Consider the following 16,356-nt stretch of genomic DNA (forward strand, 5'->3'; position numbering starts at 1 on the left):
CCAGATTAAGTCATTATAAATCATTAGCCAACATTATTTATTAAACAGCATTAAAATCAGGAAGGACATCAGAGTTGAGTCTCATGTTTAAATTTCCTTTAACTGCCATGGAGCCATTTGCTTCAGAACATTGTGTATTCTCTGCACTAGAAAACTAACTGCTTTCCCAGTGTGGCTGAGGAGGCATTCTTGTAGTTCTTCACGTTCAGTGCCCTAAAATCAGAAAATAAATGCTCATTTAATCTTACTAGTCTAGATACTATACCTTCACATTCTTTAAATATTCTAGTTAAAAAGCCAAACTAACATTTTTATGACATATAATCCTACAGCAGTTGTCTGTTGTGCCAGTAACCTTGGGACCTGACACACTCCAGATAAGTAATCTCTTACTGAGCTCTTTGGAAGCTCAGCCAACAAGCAAAACTGTCTCATTGACTTAAACAAACAAACAAAACCAAAACAAAAAATCTTTGAATTAAAACCAGATATACTTAGAAAACCTAAGAAGCAGAAAAAATTATGAAATACATTTCACTATTAGTATCCATGAGTTTATTAGCTTTCAAATTAGTATAGAAGGATTTGAAACTGGACTTAGAGTGATTATGATCAAGTAAAAGGAGACTTCAATAAGCTTAAAGCTACTAACATACAATAAACTTCTGGGTTTTCTGAAAAACAGTCAGTTGCTGCTTCTCTGCTCTAAACATATTCCGAGTGCACCAGAGAACTCTCTCAGCCTTGCTGTTGGATAGAAGAGAGCACAGAAAACTTAACAGCCCACAGAACATCCCATCTAATTGAAGGTAGGTGTGAGGGAGAAAATTCCAGTTTCATTGTCTGTTCTATTAGATGAATGTGCAGAGAAGTGGCAGGTGGCTTACCAGAGCATAAAGCTAACGGATACAGAATAAGGGTGCCATGCCTTTTATTTCCAGATCCAATGCTCTGCCAACTGGCCCACACAGGACATCGTTCCTAAACACGGTACCCTAAATAACAAATGTGCCCTAATATGCAGAGTAACTGAACTAACCTGCCTGTGGATGGAAAAGCTGCTTAGAGAAATTCATTTGTTCTTTCAGAATATTTTAACTTTGTTAATGAAAAATCTATTTCACTTTACAAGACTGTAAAGTACTTTGAAGAATAGACATTTTATATACATACATATATATGTGTGTGTATATATAAATATCATATGTTTATATATATGTATATATATCAGCTACATTGTCAGCATCATCAATTATCAACGAAGTACATCTCCAAACCCTGTTCATCTGAACTACATGGAGAGGCAATACACACTGCAGTCTTAGTATTGGCTCCATACTGCATCTAATGAAGACCTTTCATCGTGGCATTGCCTTGTAAGCCATAGACTTTGCCTGAACTGCACAGTTTCACTTCTATTTACCATCTGGTGATTTTATAGCTACTGAAATCAAGCATTTGTTAAAATGAGTACTTAAGATAAAATCTGCATGTATTACATTCTAGGTGATTGCAATGTTGTTACATTTTAAAAGATGAGTTCATGGAAAAAGACATTAATTACAATATTTCTAATGACATTTAAAATAAATGTACATGTAATAATCACAGGGTTAAAAGCAATAGGAAAACACGGCCTTCTGTAGTCAACATTATTGATGTTTACAATCAAGAAATAACTACGAGCTTAACATCTTACCTAACAATGTAAGAGTCATACAGCTACATGAACAAAAATACCTGCAATGAAAGGTCTAACATACAATAACAATCTGCAACAGACCAGCTATACAGAGCGCTTCAGTAGAAGCTTTGCCTGGGGAGATAAACCAAGGCTGTAGGAAAAGCCAGTAGAAAGCAGAAGGGAAGCAGATGAACCATCTTATTAGCAATGTAGCAGGCAGGCAAATAACAGTTGATATGAGTTTCATGTGACTGAAGCAAAGAATGCATTAAAATAAAGAAGAAGGAGCACAAGACAAGTTATGGCCACACAGGCTTCAGTTCTTCTTACCAAATACTGTAAACTAGGCAGCATTAGATAATATACATATATCTCTACTCAAAGCACATTTATATTTTTAATTGTCTAGAATATATCTTAATTTTACAGGTGTATATTTCAAAGTTTGGGACAGAACTCTCAAGGGTCATTAGGATTCCACATAATTGCTGAGTAATAGTTAACATTACTATGTACGTAATATCCAAGGAGCCTCAAGTAACTCACAATGAATGCCTTCCCTAATGGAGACAGCAATATGCAATATGCTGGCATTCCCTTGTTTTTACGGTTTTATTTTATGGGTGTGAGTGTTTTGCCTACGTGTTTGTCTATGAACCATGTGGTACCTGCAGAGGCCAGAAGAGGGCTTCAGATCTCCTGGATCTGGAGTTACAGATGGTTGTGAACCACCATGAGGGTTCTGGGAATCCAATCCAGGTTCTCTAGGAGCACAGCCAGTGCTTTTAAGCACTGAGCTGTCTCTCCAGCCCCTGTGCTCAGATCTTCCATTTTAAAACTATGTACAATGGGACTGGGGAAGACCAAAGCCTAAGAGAACTGGCTGGTTTTGCAAAGGACCCAGCAGAGCCCTCATACAGGCAGTTCACAACCACCCGAATTGGTTAGGGCATCAAAGGGGTAGAAATAATCAACTTTGTCCATTTATGGACTGAACATAAGCTAAGCCTACCTTTTGACATTCAGTGCCATTATACTTTCAATGGGTCTGCTTTTTGGTCCATTGGGTGGGTGGAAAATCCTTTCACCTTTCAAAGGAATCGCCTTTCCTACCTTAACCACATAAGGGTCAGCTGAGTGTGCTGGGTAAGGTTCAAATGTTCCTGCTTTCATTCCACCAGACTATAGGCAAAAACAAGAGAGTTCCATATCAGTTTGTAAAATCCCTCTATAAAATTACATTGTCAAGAAGTTCATACATACTTTTCTAGCCAATGGAGTTGGTTTTACGTTTAAAGAAAGTTATCCATTCTGTTCAAACCCCAGCAAAGGGTCTCTCTGCTGCCAATTATGTAGGATCCAAACATCTTAATTCTAGTAGTTTTCTATAAAAGTGACAAAAAATGTTTGTGGAAGATAATGTTCTATATGTTCTATGCTGTTACCACACATTGATGTTTTATTGCAATTTTAACCAAGCTATCAACTAGTGATTTAGTAAGCCTATTGATGAAGAAATGAGACAAACATAAGCTATGTTTCTCTATGGAAGAGGGTAGGGATCTTGGCATTAACAATCCCACACACCCAAAGGAATAGCGTGGCCATCAATGGTGTGAGGAAAATGTGGTCCCCTCTAGAATGTGCTTGGTGTCTAGTAAGAGAAGTTCATGCAAATATTTCCCTCCTATGAGATACAGACCTGAAATTACTTGGACATGTTAAACTGATATAATGTTTATATAAGATGTTTATGTTATATAGTCATTAAGATAATTTTCTGTGGTGACATATGGCTGTAATTTCAGCCGAGAGCCGAGGATTAAAGATCTTCCTTTCGAAGTCTGCCTGGGCTTCTATTAACTAGATCTTGTGTGTGTGGATGCATAGTAGTTAGGGGAGGAGGGAAAAGAAGATAGGATATAGCTCAATGGCAGAGCATTTGCCTATGGAGGGTGAAGCCCTGGGTTTGATCCATAGTAATGTAATGAAAAGAAGGAAAGAAGAAAGCAAGCTAACCAATTCATTCTGTGAGATTATAATCCATTTAATTAAGAATCCTTTTGCTTGCAATATCTAAAGCCAAATATATGTAGATTAAAACTAGACAGTAGTCATGTGCATATACTTTTTCTCAAAGTATTATATGTCTATTTTTAATTATCAGAATAGTTTTCTGTTTTCAAAGTCCTGTGAAATATAGTTATCACAGAATGTTCAAACACCCTTAGGAAGCATCCTATGAAAGAACTAATACTAGTGTGTACTATTAGCTGAAACACAAATATCCAAGAAATCTTGAATAGGTCATGATAAAATGCATTCTACTGTGCTGGCTAGCTTTTGTGTCAATTTGGCAAAAGGTAGAAGTAATCTTAATCAAGAAAATTGCCCGTAAGATTGGTCCATAGGGAAGCCTCTTGTACACTCTCTTGATCAATGACTGATACAGGAGGGCTCAGCCTTTTGTAAGAGGTACCATCCCTGGTGGTCTAAGTGTCTGTAAGAAAGTAGGCTGAGCAGAACAGTAAGCAACTCTCCTCCAAGACTTCTGATCCAGTTCCTGCCTCCAGGCCCTCTAGTCTCCTGGGCAGACTTCCCTCAGCAATGGATGTGTAAGCTGATATAAACCCTTTCCTTCCCAAGTTGCTTGGATCATGGTGTGTTATCATAGCAACAATAATCCTAAATAAGACAGAAATTGGCACCAGGATTGCAAGGTATCGCTATGACAGACCTGACCATGTTTGCGGGGGAAGAAATTTGGAACTTTGAGTTAGAAAGGCTATTGAGTGGTCCGAAATCAGTAGGCTATTTTATGGGAGCTTGGAAGATAAGAATTTTGAGAGCAATGCAAAGGATGGAGGCCTGGATTGTGAGATTCAAGAAGGATGCTGTTTGAGAATCTCTTATAGACTATGGCAGGGCCATTGGTCGTTTTGAACTAAGAACCACTAAAGTAATATGTGGGGTTGATCTTGTGCATTGTGTATTCAGGTGCTGAGTTCTGTGTCCCCAAATTAGGTTGTGGTTTGGACATGAGCATTGTATTAACCAATGTGATGCAAAGAGTGCCCCCCCCCCAAATAATCTCTGATTGAATAATAAAAGGCTAGAGCCTATGACTAGGCAGGAGAGAGAGGAAGAAGAGAGTTGAGATTAGCTAAGTAAAGCGGCCTCAGATAGTGACTATGAACAGGAGAGAGGAGAGGGGGAAGAAGAAAGTCAACCATGTGGCAGGATGGACCATGAGCATGTGACCAAGAGATGCTTGCCCTGAGGACACACATGGAATAAAGCAAACTCAAACAGTGAGTTACACGGGGCCTGTGTCTGGGATGTAGGGTTATGTAGTTCAGATCCTTCCCAGTCTAGGCCTACAGTTTGTTAATAAAATTACCAGGTTTCTGTGTCTTTTATTCTAGAGCTATATAGACTGGAGTTGGGCAGAACCCCCCCCTCCATAAAATTATTTCAACATATGGCACCTAATATAGGGCTCAAATCGACAACCTTGAGATTAAGAGTCTCATGCTCTACCGACTGAGGGTTAAAAATACAGATTTTTACTTATTGATGCTACCTTAGAGTGATGTCATACAATAGATTATGTGTTTTGTCTTATAGAGTTTGGAGAACTGAGATATGATCGCACCATGCTATTGATGGCACTTGCCTTAAATTCTAAAAAGGATGATTTTTAAGATTAAACATTTATTAGAGATGATGCTATCTTGAAAATGCCTTTGCAAATTAAAGCTGATGATGCTCAGGCATGTGTATCCATTAGAATACAATTTTTTGACATTATGGCATAAAACCTGATTATGAGACAGCTTCAAAGAAAGCTGGTAACCTTACTTGGTCCATCATCACAGACTCTTCCAGTCGGGACTTCAGTTAAGCCCTCAACGTTCTCAACATTCTCAACTAGACAACAAATGCTAGAGCTAATTTTCTTAAGACTGACTTGACTATTATCTCAATTTGGGGTAGGGGAACCAAAAGAAAAATGATACTCTAAATCAACAGGAAACAATTTTAAGAGAACTATGCCTCATTCTCAAAAGGTGGAGTAGATGTGTTATGGTTGTTCAATGGTTGATGAATGTTTATTGTTGTTTTAGGAGAGTTAGTTACATAGTGTTAATGGTCTTGGTCAGGGAGGAAACAGTAAGGGAGGTTAGATTCAGGGATTTCTTTTTCTCTCTTTTTCCCCCTCTATCCTCTTTTTTCTTTTATCTAATGTTAGGAAAAGAAAGGGAGAGAAGGAATGAAAAGAAGGGGTAATATAGGAATAATATAAGAATAATAGGAAAAAGGTAGATTATTGAATCTACTTTTAGACCAAAGAGTACTAACAAGCCAAAAATATTACATTGGCATAGATCCCAGTATCTTGATGCAAATTTGAGGTTACATTTTGCTACAACACAATATGTATATATATTTTCAACTCCTATTTGAAACATTGTACCTAAGTGATTCTTTAAAATGCAATATTAAGTTCCAATCCTTTTAAGGGCTGCTATTACAAACTGTTTAGCATAATTAAGAAATGCAAGTTAGCAGTTAAACAATCAAACTCATGATCATGTTAGATACTAGTCTAGTTAACAGAAATATGCTTCCTAGGTTGAATATATAATAAATAACTAGTAACAAGCAATATTTGCCAATGCAGATATACTAGATAGATGGTCTTCAAAAACCTCAGAGATCTACAGAATATGGCATTTTAAGATGTTTTATTATTTTATGTTTCTTTTAACTAGAGATATATCAGCTCCTGACAGCACCCCTTTCTGCTTCAAAGAAGATGATAAGCATCAAAGAATCTTTTTATGGGGTTTTCTTCAAACATGGCTAGTTGCCACTGGGCAGGAAACTGGGCTTGCTTCAACTGATGACAGTATGCTAACCAAACTGGACAAATATGGATGCAGGAAAGTCAACTGCCAAGCTTTGCAAGAATAAGATAGGCAAATCTTTCATAATTCCTGTTTCACAGAAAAGTCTACCAGATATACTGGAGCATAAGGTTGATGCTCCTATGACTCAGAGAAATTTTTGGGCTACTATCCAGACAGCCAACTTTCTCTGATATTTTTATAATTTTGGAAGTTGCTTGCCTGCATTTCGTACTTAGATAATATTTATTCCTTCTAAGGTCTCCGATGGGATTGAAGACCAGATACTTATAGTCTCACAATTAAGGCTTAAGTTGTTTAAGATTTAAATTGTTTCCTGTTGATTTAGAGTATCATTTTTCTTTTGGTTCCCCTACCCCAAATTGAGATAATAGTCAAGTCAGTCTTAAGGAAATTAGCTCTAGCATTTGTTGTCTAGTTGAGAATGTTGAGAACGTTGAGGGCTTAACTGAAGTCCCGACTGGAAGAGTCTGTGATGGTGGACTAAGTAAGGTTACCAGCTTTCTTTGAAGCTGTCTCAGAATCAGGTTTTATGCCATAATGTCAAAAAAAATGTATTCTAATGGATACACATACTTGAGCATCATCAGCTTTAATTTGCAAAGGCATTTCCAAGATAGCATCATCTCTAATAAATGTTTATCTCAAAATCATCCTTTTTGACACACTTGTGGAATAGTCAACTGATTATATCTGCCAAGACAGAGTAATCAGCCCTTAATAATTCTACATCACTAGGTCTGTCAGATGATCCTGGGCCAGAAGGCTGAAGATAGGATGCTCCAACGTTTTGTAGTATAGAGACTGTCCAGGTGTTCAGCGATCTCTATAAATTGGCTAAGTTTTAGAAGCTATGCTTTGTGCTTCCCATAATTTCAGTTAATTCAGTCATTCTGGATTTCTGACGGGGTTGAAGACTGATAGTCTCATAGCCAATCCCGGCTATTTACTTTGAGAGAAAAGATTTGAGAGGATGGTTTTCAGCTGACATTCATTCTAAAGCCAAGAAAAAAGCCAGGTTCAGAAATAAGTCTTTTAGTTAGGAGGGACAACAGAGGTACTGGTTAGTCAACAAAATGATGGACTGGGTATTAGGTCTATCTTGTACCTTACTGACACAAATTGGTATAGTTATGCTCTAATTGTATTTTAAGAGAAAAGTTTTATTTTAACAGGAAGGGTGATATATAGAAGGAGCTAAGGTGGGAGGAGTAAGGAGAGGAAAAGGAGGAGAAGGAGAAGAGGAGCTAGGAGATGGGGGCGGGGGACATGGAGGTGGATGTTTGTGTGTCTCCAACAGTCAAAGATAGTTGGTATATCTAGGTTGGGTATTGGGTTACACTTCTGATTGTATGAGCATTTTGTTATTGAGCATTACCAAACTTATAAAGCCTTTGATTAATATTTTAAAAATTGTATAAAAGCAAAAAAAGAGAAGGAGGATGGGATAGGGGTTTTCTAAGGAGGGGAAATGGGTAAAGGGGATGGCATCTGAAATGTAAATAAAATATCCAATAATTTTTTTTTAAAAGCATCCTTTTTAGAATTTAAGGCAAATGTCTGTTGAAATTCTGAGCATGCATCAATAGCATGGTGCAATCATATTTCAGTTCTCCAAACTCTATAAGACAAAACACATAATCTATGGTATAACATCACTCTAAGGTAGCATCAATAAGTAAATAACCCTCAGTAGGTAGAGCATGAGACTCTTAATCTCAAGGTTGTTGAGAAGCAAGAAAAGATTAGACTACCTAACATTAACTATAAAAGCAACTAAAATGATACAGAAAAAAACAAACAGATACACCAGTCAGCTAGAATTTAAATTAAGAAATATGTTCTCAAAAGTGGGAATTTGATTTTATAAAGATAACCCTTTGGGGCTAGAGAGATGACTCAGTGGTTAAGAACACTGGCTGCTTTCGAAGAGGACCTAGGTTCTGTTCCCAACACCTACACTGGGTGACTCACAACTTTCTGGAACTCTATTTTCAGGAATCCCATACCCTCTACTGCCCTCCACCTGAATGTACATGATACTCATGCATATACATAGATGCAACAGACTAGAGAAAGTATTTTAATACAAAGACAAAAATACATAATTTTTTAGCAAATAAAAACATCTTTCCAATGTAAACAGCATATGCACCCTAGTAGAGTCTATAGCAAGATGAGAAGGATCTGCCAGGAACAGAAAGGCCAAGGTTCAACTAATGTTCAAAAATAGTCAAAGCACTTTTGTTTTTATGCACACCACTTAGAAGCTTCTGAAAGAAAGCAGCAGGAGACAACTATTTTCATTGTTTACATGATGGCTTTCAAAACTTCATTGGAAATTCAAACATATCCAAAGCAAAAAGCAATTGTTCTGGTGTAACACCTTTCTTATTCCAGTCATGCTTTGTGGCTGTGGCTGTGTGTGTGTGTGTGTGTGTGTGTGTGTGTGTGTGTGTGTGTGTGTGTGTACGCAGGGTATGCATGCATGCATTCTGTGTACAGCTATGCTTGTCAGTGCATGGGCATGAGGAGGTCAGACGTTGATACTAGGTGCCTTCCTCTTCCAAGTGTCACCTTACTTTTTCAAGACAGGGCTCTCTAAATCTGGAGCTCATTCTTGGCTACACTGGCTGGCCAGCAAGCCCTCTCTGATTAGCCTGTCTCCTCCCTCTACCCTACACCTATTACCAAAGTTATATGAGCATGCTGCCAGGCTCAACTTTGCCTGGGTGCTGGGGATCTAACTTGAGGTCATCATAGCCATTTCCCCAGACTGCTTTGTGACTTTAGATCTTGTAAATCTTCATACAAAGAAAGGCTTACATGTGCACTTCAATGATTTGATAGCAAAACACAGGTTCTCCCAACCCCCAGAATCCTCTATTTCTCTCCCTCATTCCCTCTGGCCTTGCTACATGGCCTAGTCTAGACTTGAACCTAAAAATTCTCCTGCTTCAGCTACAGAAGGATAGGGATTACAGACATGCCCCCACCCTCTGCTTGAGATTGTATTTCTTTATGATGCTCACTTACTTCTCATTCCACAAGTTTTACCTTTTTACCAGGAGAGGAGGGCTTAAAGGGCTTTAAAGAAACCTCCTTCTTTTCTTCTCTCCTAATTGGAGGTAAAGGATGCTCTAAAAAATAAGGGTTAGTATCAAAATAGTCCTTCGGGTGAAGATGCAACTTGAAAGGTGAGCCTTTGATTAGTCGATGGTGGTCTTCACTTTCTTTCTGTAAATTAAAGAGTTTGAAAGTTAGACACAATTCAAGACCAAAATCACCTTTTAAATTAATTGTACATGTGTGGATTCTAAAACACATGCCACTGGGTGTGCTGTTGAAAACATTCCCTTATGTTCAACTTTTATGGTTAAAAAAAGGAGGAGGAGGATAAAGGAAGGAAGGAGGGAATGAGGGAGGTAGAGGAGGAGGGAATGAGGGAGGGGGGGAACAAGGGAGGGAGGGAGGAAGGAAGGAGACATGCCTGCTGATGAATAAGCACAATTCTCATTTTAGACAGAATTTACTTGAGATTTAACAATCTGTCACCCGAACAAGTCCTTACTACACTCCTGGATATCAGGAAGGAAAGGCTTGGTCTCTAAGTGAAATCCCAGCTGCTTCCTACTTTTTAGCATTTTTCAAGTATTAACAAAAGCTGATGACCTTTGGTGTCACATCTTTGAATGTAAATAATACTACTATTTCCCCTTAATGTTGTTAAAGATTAAATAAGATTATATAGAGAAAGCACTTGGCACATGGTTGGACCTTAGTAAATATCAGTTTTTAATTCTAAGCACAAAAAAATACTTAGTGCTTATGTTATAACATTTTCATATTATACTATTTCTAGCTACCTAATACTCAAGCAAAACAAAAGCAATTTTTTCAGTCTTATATTATAATCCTTTCTATGTGAAAGAACTAAGTTTAAAATTGCTAGCTCTTGATAAAATAGCAAAAATGTGAAATACAAATTTAGAAAGATAAAATATTGATTTTTTTTCATTTTTACACACATGAAATTTGATGTTTCATCATTTAACAAACTGAATGGGAACAATTTAAATGAGATTAAAGTGCTCAAGAGGAGACATTAGTAGGTTGTGTTGGCTAGATTTATCTCAACTTGACACAAGCTAGGATCATTTGGAAAGAGGTACTCTCAGTTGAGAAAACACCTCCATAATAATGTATAGTAGCATAACAACAGACACATCAATCAATGGAATCAAACTGAAGATCCAGATATAAGTTCATATACCTATAAACATTTGATTTTTGGCAAAGAAGCCAAAGTACACAATGAAGAAAAGACAGCTTCTTCAACAAGTGTTGGGTAAATGGGACGGCTGTATGCAGAGAATACAAACAGATCATATTATCACCCCGAACAAAACTCAACTCCAAGTGAATCAAAGACCTCAATATAAAACTAGACACATTGAAGCTGATAAAAGAGAAAGACAGGATAGACTTAAATTCCTTGGCACAGAAAAGGACATTCTGAACAGAACATTGACAGCACAGTTACCAAGAACAACAATTAATAAATAAGACCTCATGAGGCTGAATCTTTCTGTACAGCAATGAACATTGGGCAAAGCAGCAGTCTACAGAATAGGAAAAAAGTTTTGCCAATTATAAATCTATTAAAGAATTAGTATCTAAAAGATATATATCTTTGTGTGTGTGTATGTGTGTGTGTGTGTGTATAACTGAACATCAAGAAAACAAATAAGCAATTGGGAATAGAACTAAGCAGAGAGTTCTCAAAAGACAAACAGCTAGAGAAGTTAAATGTTTAACCAGGGAAACACAAATTAAAATTACTTGGAGATTTCATCTTACCAGTCAGAATGGCCAAGATCAACAAAACAAATGGCAGCTCATGCTGGTAAGGACATGGAATGAGAGCAGTACTCATCCATTATGAGAGGAGTGCAAGCTATGGGAATCAGTGTGGACATTCCCCAGGGACCTGGGACTCTATTTACCTCAAGACCCAGCTCTTGGACATGTACCCAAAGGATGCTTCATCCTACACCAAGGACACTTCTCCGCCATGTTCATGGCTGCTCTATTCATAATAGCCAGAAATTGGAAATACCCATGATGTCTAGCAACTAATGAATGAACAATGAGAATATGGTTCATTTATACAATGGAATATTATTCACCTGTTAAGCAATGTGAAGTTCTCAGGTAAATGGACAGAACCAGGAAAAAAAACAAATTGCCCCAAGGGACATAACCCAAACAGACAAATACATGTTTTTTCTTCTATGTGAATGATAGCTTTTAAGCCTTTTATACATATGCTACAATTTGAATAATCACAGAGGTTAAGTGCCTAATAAGGAATGAGCAGAAAGTAGAGGGGCTCTCAAGAAAGAGGAAAAAGAAAATATTATGGAAAAATGGGGGGGGGGGGAATTAGAATTTGAGGATTAAATAGGGGGGCATAGAAGTGAGGGGCAAAGGGTAAAAGGGTAAAGGGGAGAGACAGCTAACACCACAGGTCATTTGAAAAGCCTTATAGAAACCAACTACTATAGATGCTTCCTAAAATTTATACATATTTGAAAGGAATCGAAGTGGAGTCGATAAATAACAGGGGAGACCAAGTCCCAACTAGACAGCCTATGTTACTGAAATCTCCAGTACCAGAAATGAAGATCTTGTTGAGATGTTGGCCAAAGGAGTCCCATAAAAAAATCCCAAACAACATAGGCTACTGATAAAACTATATATGTTACTCTCCACAACATGATGGTGAGGCCCTATTGTTGAAAACAGTACTTACAGATGTCATCAAAAACTGAGAAGTCAAACTGGTGTCTAACTACAAGCTTTACCCTGCTAATGTCCACAGTACTGGAAGGTATTCTGCATGCCATTGGAGGAGGATCAATAACTCTTCATCCTTAAGTCTCCATCAGTGTCTCCCAACTACATGACCTACAACAGCAATCTGCCTCCAAAGTCTACAGATGTAATTGTGACACAAATGTTTTGGGAGGAATCAGCCACTTTCTGATTGGATTTAAAGAGCATTCAATGGGATGGAATCCATTCCTGACACAACCAGAATAACCAAGAATCTAGATAGGCCATTTGCCTAGAAGAAAACCCAATGGTATTAAGTCTGCCAAAAGAAAGAAAGGAAGAGAGAGAGAGAGAGAGAAAGAAAGAAAGAAAGAAAGAAAGAAAGAAAGAAAGAAAGAAAGAAAGAAAAAAAGCAAGCAATAAAATGACTCTTAATGACGTATTGCTTTACCCATAGATCAGTGCCTTGTTCAGCCCTCAGTAGAAAAGTTTCTTCTTGTAGTGTATAATTCAAACAGATATCCACAACTGGACAGTGTGCAAAGAATAAGACTTTGGAGCACTCAGTCCTAAATGGAATGTTTCACCAAAGCCCTCCTTCCTGTCAAGGCTCGGGGATCTATGCAGAAGAGGCGGAAGTCTGTCTGTAAGAGCCATAGGTGATGGATGGCTCCAAGCAAACAGTAGCTTCCAGACACACCAGGACTGATACACATAACAACTCAGATACTGTGATCGTATCCATAAGTCCTGCATAGGTTCAAGCCAGATGGGGTTCCAGCAGTGAGTTGGGGAGGTAGACATGTCCTCCCACCCGTAACCTAGAAGCTAACAACATTTGATGCCTGCTGGCAAAGATAAAGCCAGTATTCTCCAGTGGGGTCTCACTGGGTTTCTTAACCACACTCTAGGGCAGGCCCCATGCCTTGGAGTTGCCCACCAACAATAAACGCAATGGTATTTTTGTAGTCTTTTTGTCTCATTTTGCTTTGTTTAGGTACTTTTCATCTTCTTTGTCTTTTGCTTGTTTGATTTCCATTTTTGTCGGTTTGTGAGGTGTGTGTGTGTGTTTCTTGAATTTTTTGTGTTTTTTGTTTTATGTTTGTTTTAAAGCAGTGATTTCTCATCTTTTCTAGTGCTATGACCCTTTAATACAGTTCCTTATGTTGTGGTGACCCCCAACCATAAAATTATTTTGTTGCTACTTCATAACTGGGATTTTACTATGGTTATGAATTGTAAATATCTGACATGCAGGATACCAGTCATGTGACCATGAAGAGGTCTCAAATCACAAGTTGAGAACCACTGTTTTAAAGTAGGAGAACATAAAGTTGGGTGGGTAGGAAGGTAAATTTGATCATGGAGGAACTGCAGGAAAGGAAAACACAATCAAAATATCTTACATGGAATAAAAAGTTTTCTTCAGTTATGAACAAAAGGCTGCCAGTAGGCAAGTCTGTTGTACATTTCCTTAATTGGTGACTGACATGGGAGCGCACGAATGCTGACACCCCTGCTGCTCCTGGGTACTCTAAGAAAACAAGCTAAGCAAGCCAGTAAGCATCGTCCTGTTTTGCTTCAGTTCCCACCTCCAGGTTCTTGTCCCACTTGAATTCCTGCCCTGATGTCCCTTAGTGCTGGTGTGGGACCTAAGAGTTGTAAGTTTAACTAAGGCCTTTGCTCCCCAAGCTGCTATCAGCCTTTTATCACAGCAAGGGAAACCCCAACCACAGGCACATGCTGTAGCTCTTTGCGTTCTCACTCCCCTTGGAGTTTTTATATCCTTTGTATCCTGTTTCCCTGTGGAACTTTGTGAGTTCTTAGCCATATGCCTTTTTCTTCCCACACTGGAGCAGTGGCCTTTTAACTATTATGTATATCCTTTGAACATTGTTTCTTAAAAATTAATTTTCATGGGAATCAATTCAGGTTATAAGCTACCAAGATCTTCCCTCAAAGACTTCTGACTATATTGACCTGCTGCTGTGTGGCCTTTGCATCAGAAATGCTAACACTCATATGATTTTAAAACTTCCTATTAGAATGCAATTTAAAAACATATGCATGGGTGTTTTGCCTTACATGTATGTCTGTTAACCACCTGCATGCCTGATGCCAACAAAGGCCAGAAGAGGGCACTGGATCCTCTGGAATCAGAGTCACAGATGGTTGTGAACTACTATGTGGGAGCTGAGCCTCAAAGCTGGGTCTTCTGGAAGAGCAGCCAGTGCTCTTAACCATGGAGCCATCTCTCCAGCCACACATAAAAATATTTTAAGACTCCTGTGTTTACTAGACTGTGACCATCTTTTATCAGACACTATTGGTTTTACTAACTGTTGGCCTAGAATATAGCTAATCAAGACACAGATACCCCAACAAACAAAAGAGACAGAACAAAATAAAATTTTATTGTGAGTTAATTTTCAAAGTTGGACAAATAAAGGTTGAAACGTTCAAAACACATGATTTTACCTTATAATTCTGTTTTGCTGCATCGTATAAGTCAGAGGAATGTGAAAGCTGCCTGCCTATGGTAACATTGGCATAGCTAAAAAAAAAAAAAAAAAAAAAAAAAAGGAATAGGTGATGGTTAATGAGAGCTCAGGTGATTTTGTAAATTCAAAACAAATTATATAAAGGTACTAGGAATATCTTACCCATATCCAGTTCCCTTTTTTCCTGGGTTGGTATATAAATTCTTCCCTGGTGGCTGATACTTGTCCCTGGGTTTTATCTGAGCACTAAAGAATGGGACAGGACCACCGATTGTTCCATAATAGCTTCCCAATCCACTTCTTCAATGTCATTTGGAGTTTTTTAAAGGAAGATATGAAAATGTCAAATTCCATGTTACATATTTCACCACAAGTTTATTTTAAAGGATTGAAAAAAGCAGAAATCTTGGAAGATTTATTGTACCAAATATGTGTTTCCTCCTATGGTGTGAGAGGACCTTGAATCAACCAGAAATCAGTTGGTTTCCCCTATGAGTCATATATCTATATATCCTCTATGTAGGGTTACTACAACTAAACTCATATACATATGTGTATATATATATATATGAATATATATGTGTATATATTATATAACATTATATAATATATTATAGTATATAATTTATTGTATAATACATTATATTTTTTATATATAATATATGGAATATATATGATATATAATATTTCTCTAAGAAGCTATAGGTTGTCAAATAAAAAGCCTAATATCAGATATCGATACCTCCCCTCAATGTTTTAGTCAAACAATACAGGCTATTGGCATTACTCTTGGATATACACTAGAACTTGATAGTTTAGACCCTACTGGTGAATATATATGAATCACAGAAGATGGAGAAATTAACTTGCTACTGACCAGGAATCTTCCTTCCTGATGATTAGCTCTCATAGTACCAAAAGTGCTATGTAGCCTGCTGTGGTCAGAAGTCATCATCAGACTCATCCAGCTATGAACTGAAATAATGAGCAGTGTGGCAAACTATGCCCATAGGTACAATAGTGACGTGAACCCACAAGGGTAACCAACTGATTTCTAGTTGATTCAAGGCCCTCCCAGTGCACAGGAGGAAACATGTCTGATAGAATAAATCTACCCAAGAACCCATGATTGATAGGAATCTCACAGTTCCTGGAGGTGAACCTGCCACAAGTACTCTGCTAAATATATGTAGAATCAAACTGCTCTCTACATTTTTACCTCTATACCCATAGTTTAATGCAGCTCTTAGACATTAACAGGGACATTTCTTTCTGCCGAGGACAGTGGTTAACTCAGAAACTCACAACTGGTCAAAGTGCAGAAAATAAGTATCAGTGGAGTTGAGTGCTCACCCACATGTGGGACATCTGTAGCACCTCCTCACCACAGGGCTAAATGATT

General features: G+C 37.9%; 1 protein-coding gene across 3 annotated transcripts in view; it reads right to left on the bottom strand.

The window, feature by feature from the left end:
- Positions 1-5: 5 nt before the first annotated feature.
- Positions 6-16,356, bottom strand: part of Cfap96 (cilia and flagella associated protein 96) — a 20,896-nt gene continuing 4,545 nt past the window's right edge. For 2 of the 3 annotated variants that reach the window (XM_034520593.2, XM_076914108.1), the window contains exons 4-8: positions 15,117-15,254; positions 14,932-15,007; positions 9,673-9,852; positions 2,697-2,866; positions 6-213 (exon numbers count right to left, since the gene is read on the bottom strand). In XM_034520593.2, coding sequence (XP_034376484.1) covers positions 147-213; positions 2,697-2,866; positions 9,673-9,852; positions 14,932-15,007; positions 15,117-15,254 — 631 coding nt within the window. In that variant the 3' untranslated portion in view covers positions 6-146. The remainder of the gene's footprint in view (positions 214-2,696; positions 2,867-9,672; positions 9,853-14,931; positions 15,008-15,116; positions 15,255-16,356) is intronic. The other variant, XM_076914109.1, reaches the window with a different exon arrangement.

This window comes from Arvicanthis niloticus, chromosome 16 (assembly GCF_011762505.2).
Source record: "Arvicanthis niloticus isolate mArvNil1 chromosome 16, mArvNil1.pat.X, whole genome shotgun sequence".
Classification (NCBI taxonomy): Eukaryota; Metazoa; Chordata; class Mammalia; order Rodentia; family Muridae; genus Arvicanthis; species Arvicanthis niloticus.